The sequence below is a fragment of the Mirounga leonina genome, unplaced genomic scaffold (genome assembly GCF_011800145.1).
Source record: "Mirounga leonina isolate KUSES-001 unplaced genomic scaffold, KU_Mleo_1.0 Mir_204, whole genome shotgun sequence".
Classification (NCBI taxonomy): Eukaryota; Metazoa; Chordata; class Mammalia; order Carnivora; family Phocidae; genus Mirounga; species Mirounga leonina.
This window is the reverse complement of record NW_023270513.1, coordinates 2,585,863-2,604,975: the sequence shown is the minus strand read 5'-3', so window position 1 is coordinate 2,604,975 and position 19,113 is coordinate 2,585,863. Positions and strand designations below refer to the sequence as shown.

At 36.7% G+C, this 19,113-nt stretch overlaps 1 protein-coding gene across 1 annotated transcript in view; it reads left to right on the top strand.

Annotated features, from left to right (window-relative positions):
- TEX11 (testis expressed 11) overlaps positions 1 to 19,113 on the top strand; it is a 313,311-nt gene that overhangs the window by 76,502 nt on the left and 217,696 nt on the right. Inside the window, exon 9 of the mRNA XM_035028703.1 lies at positions 718 to 803. Within this exon, the coding sequence (XP_034884594.1) occupies positions 718 to 803 (86 nt within the window). The remainder of the gene's footprint in view (positions 1 to 717; positions 804 to 19,113) is intronic.

Here is a 19,113-nt window from a genome sequence, read left to right as displayed (position 1 = left end):
TCAGATTCTGGATAGATGGTGTCTGTAAATACTGAAGGGATATTTGGATAAGTTATTAGAATTTTAAAATTTGTCTCTTAAGCCATTTCCCAGTATTTTGACAGGTGACAATTATGTAAGATATGGCATTGATGCAGGGACTGAGATGCTGATAATCCATAAAAAGTATTTTCCTATGGCACCATTCACATACTTGTTCCTACTTTTATCTCAGTGGTAATTTATGTAAAGAAAATTTTTGTTGTTAAAGAGGGTTCATTAAACTATCCTAAATATGTCCTATGACTAGACAGTGTATTGGACACTTTTTAGAACTTTAGAATTTTTAAAAGTTGTCTTGATTTTGAAAAAAAAAATCCCCTTTTATGGTGATGTTTTTCTTTGACTATACTCACTGATCTAATGCCTCTTACTGGATCTGGCAACCTACAGAGGAGGTTGTCCTTTTGCTGGGCAATGGTTAGGTTTCCCATTTCCTGTTACAAAGTACCTTTCAAGTTCTAACAGTAATGTATTACTTTTCCATATTTAACTATTATCCCAAACTGAATATTTTGTAGCTCCTCTTTAGATAATTTGGAGGTTTTAATAAGGAATAGTGGGTTATTTTGATGTACAGAATACTTTATGTCTTTAAGACTCTTGAACTGTTATCGATTTTTTAATGTTAAAAAAAATCATGACTCTGACCTTTTTTTTTTTTTTTTAATATTGCAGACTAGATATCTTCACATTCTCTGTTACAACTTCGGAGTAGAAACCCACAAGCAGAATAAATATGAAGAAAGTTCTTTCTGGCTTAGGTAATACAAACAAAATTAGTGAATGTGAATTTAGGGATATCATCATACAGTTAAGTAAATACTTACTATGTGGTACTTTGTCAGTTTAAACATTCTCTGACTTCAAATGCCAATATGCTAAATTTATTTATTCCTTTAATATGTGTTGTTTATTCTTACATGTTGTCTAGGAAAATGTATTCTATTCTTTTTTTTTTTTAAAGATTTTATTTATTTATTTGACAGAGAGAGACAGCGAGAGAGGGAACACAAGCAGGGGGAGTGGGAGAGGGAGAAGCAGGCTTCCCACGGAGCAGGGAGCCCGATGTGGGGCTCGATCCCAGGACCCTGGGATCATGACCTGAGCCTAAGGCAGACGCTTAACGACTGAGCCACCCAGGCGCCCCATGTATTCTATTCTTAATAAAACACAAGACTATGTTCTTCTTTCATTCCTCCTTCATATCTCCATCAAGAATATGAATTTTTTGGGACGCCTGGGTGGCTCAGTTGGTTAAGCGTCTTGCCTTCAGCTCAGGTCATCATCCCAGGGTCCTGGGATTGAGTCCCTCATCCGGCTCCCTGCTCAGCGGGGAGCCTGCTTCTCCCTCTGCCTGCTGTTCTCCTTGCTTGTGCACGCTTGCTCTCTCTCTGAAAAATAAATAAAATAAAATCTTAAAAAAAAAAGAATATGAATTTTTCTTTTACTTTGTTACATATTGCTCTCTGCCAACCCCAGAGTATACGGGTGGATGGGTGAAGAGTAGGATCAGGATCAGCTAAAATTGTTATTATTAAATGACTCTGCTATTTTAATATCAATAATGGTATATTTAGCACTTACTGTATGATCAGTATTATACTAATATTTGTACTATTGTGTTGAATCTGAAAGTATCAAGGGAATAATGTAAAAATGTAGCAACTATATGCAAGAACCCTGTCTTTCACTGAACACTTAGGCACAGCACAGGTTCTGACACATAGTAGATATTCAATAATTGCTAGTTAAATGAATTTATGTGAAAAATGTATTTTTCTGGAGATGTCACATAAGGTACTTTGAACATCAGGGGATTATGGAATAAAATATATCAAATCAATTCACTAAATGTTTCTCCATTGTGAGTATAGGGTTAGTTCTGGTTATTTGGAGATACTCTCAGGGTTAGTTTAACTGTTGTGAAGATTACATTTGCCATTAATGAAATAAATGCAAATATGGTCTTTGAGATTATAGTAATCACAGGTTTATATATCCCTAACAAAATATTTATGCAAATAACTTTTTTATGTAAAAGCCTTTTTTTTTTAAAGATTTTAAAAAATTTATTTGCCAGAGAGAGAGCATAAGCAGGGGGAGCGGCACAGGGAGAGGCGGGCTCCCTGCTGAACAAGGGGCCTGATGTGGGGCTCAATCCCAGGACCCTGGGATCATGACCTGAGCTGAAGGGAGACGTTTAATAGACTGAGCCACCCAGGCGTCCCTGTAAAAGACTTTTTAGAGCCTAAAGATTGATCAAACTCTATGAAGAACTATGCCTAGCAGAACAGGCTTATAAAGTTATGAGTTATACTTGACTCAATTTAGAATGTTTCACACAAGTGGAATATACCTGAAGTTATTATAAAATTGCATTTTAATAAATTGAATTATTTCATATATAATCAAAGGAGCTGAGTAGTTTAGCACAGGTTTTACAACAGGTTTCGTTTAAATGAATCTTTTTGTAAAGTGAATGATAAGTGAGTTTTGTTACAGGATTTGGCAGTATTGGGGGGTACAAAGTTTGTGGCATCAACCTATCAAAAAACTAGTATGCCAAGAAGACAGGGATGAGGAGGACAAAAGAAATTAAAAAAAAAATACCCCCCCCCCCCCAAAACATGCTGGTGCCATGGGTGGCTTCTGGAAGCTTAAAACTGTGGAGGTAAGCTTGAAGTTTATGCCAAGAATGAGGTGGAATGTTTTCTAGGAAATGGTCATAAGAATAGGCTGAGGCTTAAAGTGGCATATGTAGGCCATTTTCACATATGCCATGGGTTGTTGATGTCTTATCTGTCGTTACCATTTTTAGAACACCTTACAGAAGAAAAATTTGATGGTGACAGGATGATTGACATACATATCATCAGCTGGCTATATCAGATTTTTACTGTATGTTTAGTGGCTATATTTTTAGGAATATCATTTGATCCACAGTCAGATTTTCATCAAAATCTATATTGTAAATTTATAGAGCACCATTATATTTTGAGTCTTTTGTGTTCTTGTCATTAGAATGAGATTAGGGAAACCAGGAAGAACTTAAATTCTAGCTCTAGGGGCGCCTGGGTGGCTCAGTCGTTAAGCGCCTGCCTTTGGCTCAGGTCATGATCCCAGGGTCCTGGGATCGAGCCCCGCATCGGGCTCCCTGCTCGGCAGGAAGCCTGCTTCTCCCTCTCCCACTCCCCCTGCTTGTGTTCCCTCTCTAGCTGTCTCTCTCTCTCTCTGTCAAATAAATAAATAAAATCTAAAATAAATAAATAAATAAATAAATAAATTCTAGCTCTAGTTATTATATATGATTTTAATCTCTGCCTGATTATATTTTCTACCTCTTTTGGGGATATAAAAATATCTTGGTGAAGTATTTTCAAATGCCCTGAAAAATTACATTTTAATGCGTTTTAAAAGAGACAAAAATAATTATCAATGTTGTTAACAGTAGGAATTTTAGCACAGTGGATAGTTTTTCTAGTATTAGATCAACTCAATCAAAATTTGAGTCCTCTATGACGTCAGGGTGAAACTGGTAATATTGTGATACCTACTTTTTAGAATTACTGTACAGCTTAAATATGTTGATGCATGTGTTGTAGAGTGTTCAATATCTTGCTTGGGAAACAGAAACTGGTCAGTAAATGGTAGCTGTTGCTGCTATTTCTTTTTTTTAAAGATTTTATTTATTTATTCATGAGAGACAGAGAGAGAGAGGCAGAGGGAGAAGCAGGCTCCCAAGGAGCAGGGAGCCCGATGCGGGACTCGATCCCAGGACCCTGAGATCATGACCTGAGCCGAAGGCAGACGCTTAAGCATCTGAGCCACCCAGGCGCCCCTGTTGCTGCTATTTCTAGGTGATATGTTTGCTCTTTACTGTAAATGAACACTAATGTGGCAAGTCCACTAGTTTAGTTCTAAACTTTATCACAGTGAAATCAAACGTGGATTACTTGTTGACTTCCCAGGTAACTATATTATAAAGACAAATACCCACATTTTCTGTCATACTGCTTATCTTTGGAAGTTTTTCTTTGTGCTTTAATTATCCATGTATTAAGACTATTGGGAGCAGTTGGTGGTACTGTAGAAATGAATAGCTGCTAATTAAACATCCGTCTCTGTAAATTTTACACCAGAAGGAGGCAATGGAGAGTGTACTTTCTACAGGCTTAAGTCTTTTGTAAACAGTGAATATCTTAAGGTAGAGGTTATATGCAGTTTGAAAGTACCCGTTCAGGGGTGCCTGGGTGGCTCAGTTGGTTAAGCGACTGCCTTCGGCTCAGGTCATGATCCTGGTGGAGTCCCGGGATCAAGTCCTGCATGGGGCTCCCTGCTCGGCAGGGAGTCTGCTTCTCCCTCTGACCCTCCCTCCTCTCATGTGCTCTCTCTCATTCTCTCTCTCAAATAAATAAATAAAATCTTAAAAAAAAAAAAAAAAAGGAAGTACCCGTTCAGTCTTAAAAGGAAAAACTCCAGTTTTACACAAATGATAACATATCAAAATTGCTATAGTATATTAGAATTTTGTTGAAATAGAAGCCTAGAACATAAAAGAGTGGTGGTGGGTATTGTTTATAAAGCTCTTTTCTGTCCCTCAGTTCTTGTTAACAGATCTCACTCAGTTCAGGACCTTTTTCAGTTTTTGTCTCCCCCTGCCTTTTCTTTTGCTAAGAAAAGTTCATGAACAGCTGCTGTTCTTGCTTTTTTCTACCACACTTTTTTGATCACGTCCCCTTATTAGAGATGCCATGGATTAAGAGAAGGCTGCTGTAATTATGAATGGAATTGGGAATCCTTTAGCTTACTTTACTGTAGGCATCAGGGTACCTGCCTCAATGTATTCAATGACAAATTTAGTTAGGACTCTGTTAAATATAAAATTTCAGACCTTTGAAATCAAATGCTAGTATTGGAAATATATTTAAGAGGTTTTTTTGTTTAATAAGACGCATTTTGGGGGGCACCTGTCTGGCTCAATTGGAAGAGCATGTGACTCTTGATCTCAGGGTCACGGGTTCAACCCCTACGTTGGGTGTAGAGATTACTAAAAAAAAGAAATAAACTTTGCTGCTCCTCCCCTTTTGTAATTCTTGCTATATTGAGCTCCTCTGTCTGCTCCTAGCAGAAGACAAGCATAAGTAGATGGGAAGAGATTAGTGATATAGAACTTTCTTTCTTCACAGTCTAGGGGATTTCAGTTGCTCTGGTGGCGTTTAAATTTAGTCTTTATCTTTTAACGTCCTAATAATTGGGACATATATTATGCTGAATTTGGCTTTTTATAAAAGATATACAGAAATTGTACGGTAACAAATTAGTATTCTAAAAGAAGCACTTGTAAACCAAACAAATACAGGTAAGTCTAACTCAAACGGCTTTGGGATTACATTGATTTACTGCAGAGATTTTGCAGATTTTTTTCTCCCTGGGAGGAAAACGCCTTAATTGCAAAACCTTAGTCATATCCTTAATCACGGATGATTTTTCTTTTATTTCTAGTAGTTCTAATTCAACTGTGTTACTTGGAGCTACTGACTGGTACACACTTGGGAGGCTCACTTTTTTCCTTTTGCTGTAAGAAGACCTATTTTGTAATTGTGGCAAATTAAATTTCGGCGAGAACAGTTAAAATGAAAGTGATGCAGTAAAAATGTTTAAAATTTCTTCGCTGATAAAAGAAGTTATATGTGCTAATTATGAAAATTTAAATATTACAAAAATATATAATGTGTTAAGTAAAAGTCCTTTGTAATCCCACATTCATAAATGCTCATTATTAACATTTTACTTTGTTTTTTTAAATTTTTTTCACAAACAGTTTTTAAAAGGTCTTTTAATATGTTAAATGACAAGACATGAGAATCATTGAAATGCATTTGGAGGATTTAAGGAATTGAGGAGTTTTTTCAAAATGGACTGTAAATAAGGAAAATTAATGGAACAAAACCAAGCCAAAGACTATACGTAGGACAATTCCTAATTGCTGATCTCTTGTTAGAGACAGTGAGATAAATTGGGAAAATGACAGAAGACATTTGAATTGGACAAAATCATGGAGAATTGGATAAAACCCTGAAGGTGTTCTATAAAAAATAATCTAATTGATCTTAATAAATGAAATAAAAATGACCCTACTTTCTTTGACCTACAGGTCAGAGACTGCTTAAAGATTCCTGAAGAGTCCTTTGTAGGTTAAATTGTGAATATTTCTCAACTCCTTGTGTGAGAGCTCTGTGCTGCCTTTTCCCCTACAGAATCCAAAGAAAGCACGATTTCTTCAGCATCCTTCTGAGACCGTAATTACAGTTTATATTTTCTTTAAAAAACTTCCCAACCTAAACTTAGTGTTGCTAGATTTTTTGGATGTGAATAAATAATTGGGTAGACGGTATATTAGAGTAGGAATAATTTTGGAGCTCCTCTTCTAACACTACTTTTAATTTCTCTAAAGTTAATCTAAAACCTGTCTCAGTTGGTAGCTAATGTGAGTTAGGAATAGTTTTTACCCTGCACGTAGTATCCTCAAGTGAAGTGTGTCTCTTTCCTGCTTCTATAAAACTTCTTGTATCTCTCATTGAATCAAAAGAGGAGAATTCAGCAAAAATTATACTACTGTTTTTTTTTTAAAGATTTTATTTATTTATTTGAGAGAGAATGAGAGACAGAGAGCATGAGAGGGAGGAGGGTCAGAGGGAGAAGCAGACTCCCTGCTGAGCAGGGAGCCCGATGCGGGACTCGATCCTGGGACTCCAGGATCATGACCTGAGCCGAAGGCAGTCGCTTAACCAACTGAGCCACTCAGGCACCCATATACTACTGTTTTCTAAATTTATAGCGCTTAGAGTTAGCGAACCAGATTATGTAAGTTCCATGTTGGGTTTAAAATAGGTATTATGTTTACAATAGGGACAGTATTTATGAGGTATTTTTATTTATAACTGCCTAGTCTTTATAATGGTTATATATAGGAATATATATCACCAGAGGTCTTTTTTTTTAAAGAAGATTCTACCTTTTTAAGTAATCCCTACACACACACACACAGGTGGGGCTCGAACCTACAACCCTGAGATCAGGAGTTGCATGCTCTACTGACTGAGCAAGCCATGTGCCCCACCAGAGGTCTTCTAATAAGGAAATAACAAAGGAAATATAAATATGTTTTCTGCATAAATATTAATGATTCATTGTATGAGCCCAGGGGAAATTTGTATCAGTTTCAATGCTACTTAATGCTCATCCCTTTATTTTCCTTTTGCTCTCAGCCCAAGACCTTGAGAATTTGACAATATTATTTATAGTCAGGCAATGTGATCTAAGGAATGATCACAGAGCTAGCAGTAGAAAATCTGTTACTAATCAATTGTGCAACCTTGGGTCACTCACCTAATAATGTGCTGCAATGTCTATCTGAAAAATGGGTACAGTATTATCTGTGTCACAGGCTTGTAATAAAGATGCCATAAGGAACATAATAGGACTTTGAAAAGTTAAGGGTATTACATAATCATAGACTGTGATAAATTATTAACTATAAAAATCATATGCAAGACCTATTTTAATGGTAAATGGAATGTATTAGCACCATCTTGTGGAAATATAATGAATTGTATAACAGCAGTTTTAACAAGATAATTTACTAAAGCTAACACTTAGAGCTGTAAGATTCTTTACAGATCTAGTTCAGTAATTTAGGAACTGTGTTCTCTGGTGCTCTCTGGTTCTGCCAGAACAGCTTTTCAGAATCTCCATTAAGGGAAAAAGGAGATGTAGCCACAATTCTCTAACACACCCATCTTGATTCAGAGAAGTTAGGCATTAATTTTGGTAAGTAGTATGTCGATGCAAGATTTTGTTTGAAAAAAGTGATTCACTTGCTTACAGTTTAAAAATGACTGGTATAGATCAATTTCATCTTGTATAGATAGGGAAGTGTACATTTAGAGAGATTTATACAGTGGCACCTAGTTGGGACCTAGATCTCCAGTCTTTTAGGAATAGTCTTTCTCCAAAGTTCAGTAATGAGGTTCCCTCTTTGATTCCTGATTTTGACTAGTATGAGTCTTCTCTCTTCTTTTCTTGGTCAGTCTAGCTAAAGGTTTGTCAGTCTGTTGGCTTTTTTCAAAGCATCAACTTTTGCTTTTATTGATTTTTCTCTGTTGTTTTTCAGTTATTTCATTTAATTCCTGCTGTAATCTTTATGACTTTTCCCATCCATGCTTGCTTTAGATTTAGTTTGCTCTTTCTGTTCGATTTTCCTAACATGGAAGGTTGAGATCTTACTTCTCTTTTAATATTGTTATAGGTATAAAATTTCCCTTAACCATTGTTTTCCATCCCATAAATTTTGGTATGTTGTATTTCCCTGTTCACTCAGCTCAAGGTATTTTCTAATTTCTCTTGTGATTTATTCTTTGACTCATTGGTTATTTAGGAATGTGTTGTTTAATTTCCACTTAACTTCTTGATTTCTAATTTAATTTCATGTAGGTGGGGAACATACTTTCTATAACTTCAGTTTTGTTAAATTTACTGAGGCTTTTTAATATGTTCTATTCTGAAGAATGTTCTCTGTGCATTTGAGAAGAGGGTGTAGTCTGCTATTATTGGGTGGAGTATGATATAGATGTCTGTTAGGTTAGTAGGTATATAGTGTTGTTCAAGTCTTCAGTATCCTTTTTGATGCTCTGCCTAGTTGTCCTGTCTGTTATTGAAAGTGGGGTATTGGGTGCCTGGGTGGCTCAGTCGGTTAAACGTCTGCCTTCAGCTCAGGTCATGATTCCAGGGTCCTGGGATCAAGCCCCACATCAGGCTCCCTGCTCAGCGGGAAGCCTGCGTCACCCTCTCCCCCTCCCCCTGCTTGTGTTCCTGCTCTCACTATCTCTCTCTCTGTGTCAAATAAAGAAAGAAAATCTTTAAAAAGAAAAAAAGAAAGTGGGGTATTGAAATCCTCTGCCTTCATTGTTGAGTTATATATCTTTCCATTCAATTTTGTCAACTTTTGTTTATGTATTTTGGGGGCTCTCTTGTTAGGTTTATATATGTTTTTGTTATATCTTACTAATGGATTTGCTCTTTTATCATTTTAAAATATCCCTCTTTATCTCTAGTAACATTTTTCATCTTAAAGTCTATTTTGTCTGATATTAGTGTAACCACTCTAGTGCTCTTAGGTTGCTGTTTACATGGTATGTCTTTTTCCATCCTTTACTCTCAACCTCTTTGTATGTTTGAATTTAAAGTGTGTTTTTTGTCAGGGTGCCTGGGTGGCGCGGTTGGTTAAGCATCCGACTCTTGGTGTCAGCTCAGGTCATGATTTCAGGGTTGTGAGGTTGTGCCCTGCCTCAGGCTCCACGCTCAATGCGGAGTCTGCAGAGTTTCTCCCTCCCCCTCTGCCCCCCACCCCTGCGTGTGAGCTCTCTCTCTAATAAATAAATATTAGAAAAAAATAAAGTGTGTTTCGTGTCAACAGCATACAGTTGGATCTTTTTAAAAAATCCAGCCTGAAAATCTCTGCCATTTGATTTTATTGTTTAATCCATTCAGCCTTTTAATGTTGATATTGTTGGATTTATAGCTGACATTTTGTTTTCTGTCATGTCATGTCATGTCTCATGACTACCTATTCTCTCTTTTCCTCCTTTACTACTTTAAGTGAATATCTTTTCAAAATTAATTTATTTTTTGTGTGGTAATGAATATATACAACAAAATTTGCTATTTTAATTATTTTAAGTGTATAATTCAGGGGGATTAATTACATTCCCAGTGTTGTTCGACCATCATTGCAATCAATTTCAAAAACTTTTTTCATCACCTCAAATAGAAATTCCTTAACTTTTGGGGCGCCTGGGTGGCTCAGTCATTGAAGCGTCTGCCTTCAGCTCAGAGCATGGTCCCAGGGTCCTGGGATCGAGCCCCACATCGGGCTCCCCGCTCAGTGGGAAGCCTGCTTCTCCCTCTCTCACTCCCCCTGCTTGTGTTCCCTCTCTGACTATGTCTCTCTCTGTCAAATAAATAAGTAAAATCTAGGAAAAAAAAAAAAGAAATTCTCTAACTTTTGAACACTAACTCCCCATTTCTCCTTCCCCCTTCCCCGGTCCCTGATAATCTCTAATCTCCTTAATATCTCTGTGAATTTGCCTATCTTAGATATTTCATGTGAGCAGAATCATACAATATTTGTCTTTTTTTGTCTGGCTTATTTCACTTAGGAGAATATTTTCAAGGATCATCCATGTTGCGACATGTATGAGAACTTCATTCTTTTTTTTTTTTTTTACCAATAATTTACTTTATTGTGGTAAAATATACATAACATAAAGTTTACTACCATTTTAACCATTTTTAAGTGTACAATTCAGTGGCATTAAGTATACTCACAGTGTCGTATAAGAATTACCACTGTCTATTTCTAGAATGCTTTTATCCTAAACAAATTCTGTACCCATTAAACAATAATTCCCCAATCCTCTCACCCCTGGTAACCTGTATTCTACTTTCTATCTCTATGACTTGGCATTTTCTAGGTTCCTCATATGAATAAAGTCATACAATATTTGTCCTTTTGTGTTTGGCTTATTAACATGTTTTCAAGGTTTATCCATGTTGTGGCATGTATCAATATTTCATTATTTTTATGGGTGAATAATATTCCATTTTATGGATTTAACACATTTTCTTTATCCATTCAGCACGTGATGAACACTTGAGTTGTTGCCATCTTTTTTTTTTTTAATATTTTATTTATTTATTTGACAGAGAGAGGGGTAGTGGTTCAAGCAGGGGGAGCGGCAGGCAGAGGGGGAGAGAGAGGCAGAGGGAGAGGGAGACGCCGGCTCCCCACTGAGCAGGGAACCCGATGTGGGGCTTGATCCCAGGACTCTGGGATCATGCTCTGAGCTGAAGGTAGACGTTTAACCGACTGAGCCACCCAGGCACCCCTCCATCTTTTTTGTTATTATGAATAATGCTACTATAAACTTTGGTGTATAAGTATCTGCTCGAGTCCCTGCTTTCACTTCTTTTGTATGTATACCTAGGAGTAGAATTGCTGGGTCTCATAAATGGATATCTTATAGTATACCATTTAAATTGGTTAACAGTTTTTAAAATTACATATTCTTCGTGTTATTTTCCTTATGGTTGTTCTAGGGCTTACAATATACATCTTAATTTATTAGAAGTTACTTCAGATTTATATTAACTTTCTACTGAAAGAAGTTTTACTTCTTTTTTTTTTTTTTTTAAGATTTTATTTATTTATTTGGGAGAGAGAATGAGAGACAGAGAGCACGAGAGGGGAGAGGGTCAGAAGGAGAAGCAGGCTCCCCGCCGAACAGGGAGCCCGATGTGGGACTTGATCCCAGGACTCCAGGATCATGACCTGAGCTGAAGGCAGTTGCTTAACCAACTGAGCCACCCAGGCATGCAAGAAGTTTTACTTCTATATAGCTATTCCCTATTCTCTTTTTTTGCTATTATAATTATATAAATTATGTCTATATATGTTTAAAAACTCAGTAATGTGTGGTTATAATTATTACTTTATATAATCTTATGTATTTGAAAGAAGACGAGAGAAAAAAGGAGAGCATAAATATTTTTATAGAATCTTTTTATGTATTAGCCTTCTCATCAGTTTTGGTTGTCTTTGTTTACTTCCTATAGATTTAAGTTACCATTTGGTGTTATTTCCTTACACTAATTATAACTTTATTCCCACCCACTTCTTTGTGTTGTCAGAGTAAAAATATATTACATATACAATGCCCAACAATAAAGTTTTATAGATATTTATATAGTTGCTTTTTAAATAAGGAAGGAAATGAGAAGAAATATATAATCATATTGTCTTTTATAATTATCTAAATAATTACTAACACTTTTTTTCATATGAATTCACATTAATGTTTGGTGTCATTTGCTCTCAGCTTGAGGAATGTTCTTTCGTATTTCTTGTAAGACAGATCAGCAAGAAATTCTCTCAATTTTTGTTTATCTGGGAATGTATTTAGTCTTCTTTTGAAAAATAGTTTCTCTAGATACAGGATTCTTAGTTGACAGTTTTTTCTCTTTAAGCACTTTAAATATGTCATCCCTGCTTTCTGGCACCCATTATCATGTGATGAAGAGTTAGCTGTTAATCTTGTTTCCTTTGAAATGATGAATCATTTTTCTCTGACTGCTTTCAAGATTTTCTGTTTATCTTTGACTTTCAGTAATTGGAGTATGATGTGTCTGGGTATGGATTTGTGTGTGCATGTATGTGTGATCCTACTTGGAGCCCATTAAGGTTCTTGGATGTGTAGGTTATTGTTTCCCCTCAAATTTGGGAAGTTTTCAACCATTATTTTTTTGAATATATTTTCTATTTCTTTCTCTTGCTTCTCTCCTTCTGGTACTCTCATGCATATGTTGTTGTGCTGTATGATGTCCCACACATCTTTGAAGGTCTGTTCTTTTTTTCCACTCTTTTTTCCCTGTTTGTTCCTCAGATCTGTATAATCACTACCAATCTATCTCCAAGTTTATATATTCTTTTTTTGCCTGCTCAAATCTACTATTGAGCCTCTCTAGTGAATTTTTCATTTCAGTTATTGTACTTTTCAACTTCAGAATTTCCACTTGGTTCTTTTTTATAATTTCTGTGATTTAATTGTTATACTCTTATTCTCTATTTGCATCATTGTTATTATACCTTCCTTTAATTCTTTAAATATGCTTTCCTATAGTTCTTTAAACATATTTATGATAGCCGCTTTGAAGTATTTTTCTACCAACTGCAACATCTGGGACCTCTCAGAGGCAGTTTCGATTGCCTTCCTTTTATCCTCTGTATAAGTCCACTTTACTGTTTTATTGCATGTGTTCTAATATTTTGTTGAAAACTAGACATTTTGGATAATACCTTGCAGCAAGTCTGGATACCAGTTTCCCACCTTTATGGAACTTATTATTATTTTAATTGTTTGATCATTTATTTATTTGGTTATTTGACTGGACTAATTCTGTGAAGTTTATTTTTCTCACAGTGTGTGACCTCTGATGTTCCTGCTCAGGGTTTTTCCCCTTGTTTTTGTCTTTTTATGGCTTTCTAGGCTTCACCTCGCATCCACATAAGCCACTTGTTGGTCAAGGGTTGTGTTTAAGGTCACTTGACCAGTTAGTTAATTCACCCTTTCTTGTTGGATGTGTATTTGTCTTAGAGGTTTCACAGTTCAGTGAATTTATTATTTTACCCTGCATTAGCCAGGGGCTAATAGCTAGTAGGTTCCCTTTCTGATCATGCCTGAGAGGGCAGCCTTGGGCATGTGCACAATCTCTCAGACTGCCCAAATATGCGTGCAATTTGGTTATTTAAAACAAACATGTTTTTTAGAGCAGTTTTAGGTTTACAGCACAGTTGAGAGGAAGGTAGAGATTTTCCACATATCCCCTGATTCCGCACATTCATAGCCTCCCCACTAATCAACATTTCTCCCCGGAATGGTACATTTTTTTTTCTAAGGATGAACTTACATTGACACATCGTAATCCCCCAACTCTGTAGTTTACCTCAGGGTTCACTCTTGCTGTTGTATATTCTACAGGTTTAGACAAATGTATGATGACATATATCTACCATTATAGCATTTTAGTGTCATACAGAATAGTTTCACTGCCCTAAAAATCCTCTGTGTTCTGCCTCTTCATCCCTCTCTTCCCCAAACTCTATCAACCACTGATCTTTTTGGTCTCCATAGTTTTGCCTTTTCTGGGATGTCATATAGTTGGAATCATATAGTATGCATCCTTTTCAGATTGGCTTTTATCCCTTAGTAATAATGATTTAAGTTTCCTCCATGTGTTTTCTTGTCTCGATAGCTCATTTATTTATTTATTTATTTTAAAAAGATTTTATTTATTTATTTTTGGGGGAGAGAGAGAGAGAGAGAGACCATGAGTGGGGGGGCGGGGGGAGGAGCAGAGGGAGAAGCAGGCTCCCCGCTGAGCAGGGAGCCCAACACGGGACCTGATACCAGGACCCTTGGATCACAACCAAGCCGAAGGCAGATGCTCAACTGACTGAGCCACCCAGGCACCTGATAGCTCATTTATTTTCAGTGCTGAATAATATTCCACTGTCTGGATGTACCATAGTTTATTTGTCCATTTCCCTACTGAAGGACATCTTGGTTGCTTCCAGTTTTGTCAGTTATGAATAAAGCTGCTATAAATATCCACATGCAGATTTTTGTGTGGGTATAAGTTTTCCATTCCTTTTGGTAAATACCAAGGAGTGTGATTGCTGGATCATATGGTAAGCATATATTTAGTTTTATAAGGAACCACCAAACTATCTTGCAAAGTGGCTGTACAATTTTGTATTCCCACCAGCAATGTATGAGAGCTCTGTTACTCCATATTCTCACCAGTGTTTTAGACTTAGTGTTTTAGACTTGAGCCATTCTGATAGGTATGTATTGGTATTTAATTTTTGTTTTAATTTGCATTTCCCTTATGACATAAGATGTGGAACATTTTTTCATAGGCAAATTTATTTGCCATCTGTACATCTTTTTTTGGTGAGGTATTTGTTAAGAACTTTGGATCATGGTTTAATTAGGTTGTTTGTTTTTTTACTGTTGAGTTTTAAGAGGTTCTATTTGTATATTTTGGATATCAGTCCTTTATCAGATGTGTCTTTTGCAAATATTTTCTCTGAATCTGTGGCTTGTCTTCTAATTCTCTTAATATTGTCTTTCACAAAGCAGAAGTTTTTAATTTTATTTTTATTTATTTATTTGAAGATTTTATTTTTAAGTAATCCCTGCACCCAGCATGGGGCTCGAACTTACAACTCTGAGATCAAGAGTTGCATGCTCTACCAACTGAGCCGGCCAGGCATCTCAGAAGTTTTAAATTTTAATGAAATCTAGCTTATCAATTATTTCTTTCATGGATTGTTTCCTTGGTGTGTTGTATCTAAAAAGGCATCACAGGGGCACCTGGGTGGATCAGTCGGTAGAGCATGTGACTCTTGATCTTAGGGTCGTGAGTTCAAGCCCCACATTGGGCATGGAGCCTACTTAAAATAATAATAATAATAATAATAATAAATAAATAAATAAAAAGGCATCACAATACCCAACATCATCTAGGTTTTATCCTATGTTATCTTCTAGAAGTTTTATAGTTTTGCACTTTACATCTAGGTCTGTGTTCCATTTTGAGTTAGTTTTTGTGAAAGATGTAAGGTCTGTGTCTGGATTCTTGGATGTCCAGTTGTTCCAGCATCACTTGTTGAACAGATGGTTGTTGTTCTGTTCTGTTTCCTTTGCTCCTTTGCTCCTTTGTCAAAGATCAGTTGAATGTATTTATGGGTGCTCTCTATTCTGTTCCACTAGTCCATTTGTATTTTCTTTAGCCAATTCCTTGATGACTGTAATAATGTACTGTCTTGATTGCTGTAGCTTTTTAAAAAGATTTTATTTACTTGAGAGAGAGAGAGCACAAGCAGGGGGAGGGGCAGAGGGAGAGGGAGAAGCAGACTCCCTGCTGAGCAGGGAGCCCGATGTGGGGCTCGATCCCAGGACCCTGGGATCATGACCTGAGCTGAGGGCACACACTTAACCAACTGAGCCACCCAGGTGCCCTGGTTGCTGTAGCTTTATAGTAAGTCTTGAAGTTGTGTAGTGGCAGTCCTGTCCTGCAATATTATGTTGACTATTCTCATCTCTTGTCACTCCATAGAAACTTTAGAATGTTGAACTAGTCTTGCATACCTGAGATAAATCTCACTTTGTCATCATGTATAGTTTTTTAAAATTGTATTTTGGGTTTGATTTGTTAATATTTTATTGAGGATTTTACATCCATGTTCATGACATATATTGGTTCATAGTTTTCTTGTAATGTCTGATTGGTTTTGGGTATTATTAGGGTAATGCTGGCCTAATAGAATGAGTTAGTTAGGAAGTATTCCTTCTGCTTCTATTCTGAAGAGATTGTAGAGAATTGGTATAATTTCTTCCTTAAATGTTTAGTAGAATTTACCACTGAACACATCTGGGCTTGGTGCTTTCTGTTTTGGAATGTTGTTAATTTTTGATTCAATTTCTTTGATTATCTATGGGCCTATTTAGACTATTTCTTTTCTTTTTTTTTTTTAAAGATTTTATTTATTTATTTGACAGAGAGACACAGCGAGAGAGGGAACACAAGCAGGGAGAGTGGGAGAGGGAGAAGCAGGCTCCCCGCAGAGCAGGGAGCCCGATGTGGGACTCGATCCCAGGACCCCGGGATCATGACCTGAGCTAAAGGGAGATGCTTAACAGACTGAGCCACCCAGGTGCCCCTAGACTATTTCTTCTTGTGTGAGTTTTGGCTGCTTGTATTTTTCAAGTAATTGGTCCATTTAATCTAGGTTATCAAATTTGTGGGCATAGAGTTATTTATAGTATTTCTTTATTACCCTTTTAAATTTTCATGGTATGTGTTGTGATGTCCCCTCTTTGATTTCTGATATTAATAGTTTCTGTCCTCTCTTTTTTTCTTAGTTAGCCTGGCTGGAGGCTTATCAGTTTTACTGATTATTTCAAATACTAGTGGTTGGTTTCATTGATTTTTCTGTTTTTTGTTTTTTTTTTAAGATTTACTTCTTTGAGAGAGAAAGAGAGAGCACACGTGCACGAGCATGTGAGTGAAAGGAGGGGCACAGGGAGAGGGAGAGAAGCAGACTCCCTGCTGAGCACAGAGCCCAACTCAGGCCAATCCCAGGATCCTGAGATCATGACCTGAACCAAAATCAAGAGTCCTCGGCTTAACCGACCAAGCCTCCCAGGCACCTCTTGATTTTTCTCTGTTGATCTCTTTTGATTTCTTGTTTTAATTTTATGATTTTTGCTCTAATTTTTCTCATTTTTTTTCATTCTGCTTTTTTTGGATTTGATTTGCTTGTCTTTTTCTATTAAGGTGGAAATTTAGATTATTGATTTTAGATTTTCTTTCTTTTCTGATATATATTCAATGATACAAATTTTTCCCTAAGCACTGCTTTTGCTGCATCTCACACATTTTGTTAAGTTGTGTATTCATTTTCATTTAGTTCAAAGTATTTTTGAACTTATTTTGAGATTTCTCCTTTGACCCATGTGTTATTTACAGAGGGGTATTGTTTAATCTCCATGTATTTTAGAATTTTTCAGTTATCTTTCCATTATTTACTTCTGTTTTAATTCCGTTGTGGTCTGAGGGCAGACTTTATATGATTGCTGTACTTCTAAATTTGTTTAAGTGTGTTTTATGGCCCAGAATGTGGTTTAGCTTGGTGAATGTTCCATATAAGCTTGATAAGAATGTGTATTTTGCTGTTGTTGGATGTACTAGTCTGTAGATGTCAGTTATATCCAATTGATTGATACTGTTGTTGACTTCAGCTATGTTCTTACTGATTTTTTTGCCTGCTCTATTTCTGAGAGAGGGGTATTGAAATATCCAACAATGATAGTAGAGTCATCTATTTTTCCTTGCTGTTCTATCAGTTTTTGCCTCACACACAGTTTGATGGTCTGTTAGGCTCATACACATTAAGAATTGTTAGGTCTTCCTGGAGATTTGACCCTTTTATCATTATGTTATACTCTTCTTTATCCCTAATATTTTTCCTTACTCTGAATTCTGCTGTCTGATATTAATATACCTACTCTTGCTTTCTTTGGATAGCATTAGCATGGTATATTTTCCTTCATCTATTTACAGAGATTTACATTAATCTCTGTGTATCTTTATATTTAAAGTGGATTTCTTTTTTTTTTTTTTAAAGATTTTTTTATTTATTTGACAGAGAGAGAGACACAGCGAGAGAGGGAACACAAGCAGGGGGAGTGGGAGAGGGAGAAGCAGGCTTCCCGCAGAGCAGGGAGCCCGATGTGGGGCTCGATCCCAGGACCCTGGGATCATGACCTGAGCCGAAGACAGACGCTTAACGACTGAGCCACCCAGGCGCCCCTAAAGTGGATTTCTTATAGACAACATTCAGTTGGGGTTTTTGTGTATATATTTTAACGATTTTATTTGTTTATTTGACAGAGAGATAGAGAGAGCCAGAGAGCACAAGCAGGGGGAATGGCAGAGGGAGAGGGAGAAGCAGGCTCCCCACTGAGCAGGGAGTCCGATGTGGGGCTCGATCCCAGGTTACTGGGATCATGACCTGAGCTGAAGACAAGACGCTTAACCGACTGAGCCACACAGGCACCCATATTTAAATTCTGTTAATTAACATAGAGTGTATTATTAGTTTCAGAGGTAGAGTTCAGTGATTCATCAGTCTTATATAATACCCAGTGCTCATTATATCATGTGGCTTCCTTAATGTCCATCCCCTATCCCCCATCCCCCAACCTCTCTACCCTCCAGCAACCCTCAGTTTGTTTACTATGATTAAGAGTCTCTTATGGTTTGTCTCCCTCTCTGATTTCATCTTGTTTTATTTTCCCCTCTCTTCCCATATGATCCTCTGTTTTGATTCTTAAATTCCACATATGAGTGAGATCATATAACTGTCTTTCTCTGATTGACTTTTGTTTAGCATAATACCCTCTAGTTTCATCCATGCCGTTGCAAGACAGTCTCCGTCTTTTAATTGGTGTATTTAGACCAATTGAAATTCAAAGTGATGATGATATAGTTGGATTAATATCTACCATATTCATTACTGTTTTCTTTTTGTTGCCCTTTTTCGTTTTTCCTACTGTCTTGCACTCCTTTTCTGACTTTTGTGGCTTTATTTATTTTTTTAAAGATTTTATTCATTTGTCAGAGAGGGAGAGGACTTTTGTGGTTTTAATTGAGTATTTTATGATTCCATTTTCCTCTCCTTTCTTAGCATATACGTTATACCTCTCTTTCTTTCTTTCTTTCTTTTTTTTTTTAAAGATTTTATTTATTTGACAGAGAGAGACAGGCAGAGAGGGAACACAAGCAGGGGGAGTGGGACAGGGAGAAGCAGGCTTCCCGTGGAGCAGAGAGCCCGATGCGGGGCTCGATCCCAGGACCCTGGGACCATGACCTGAGCCGAAGGCAGAT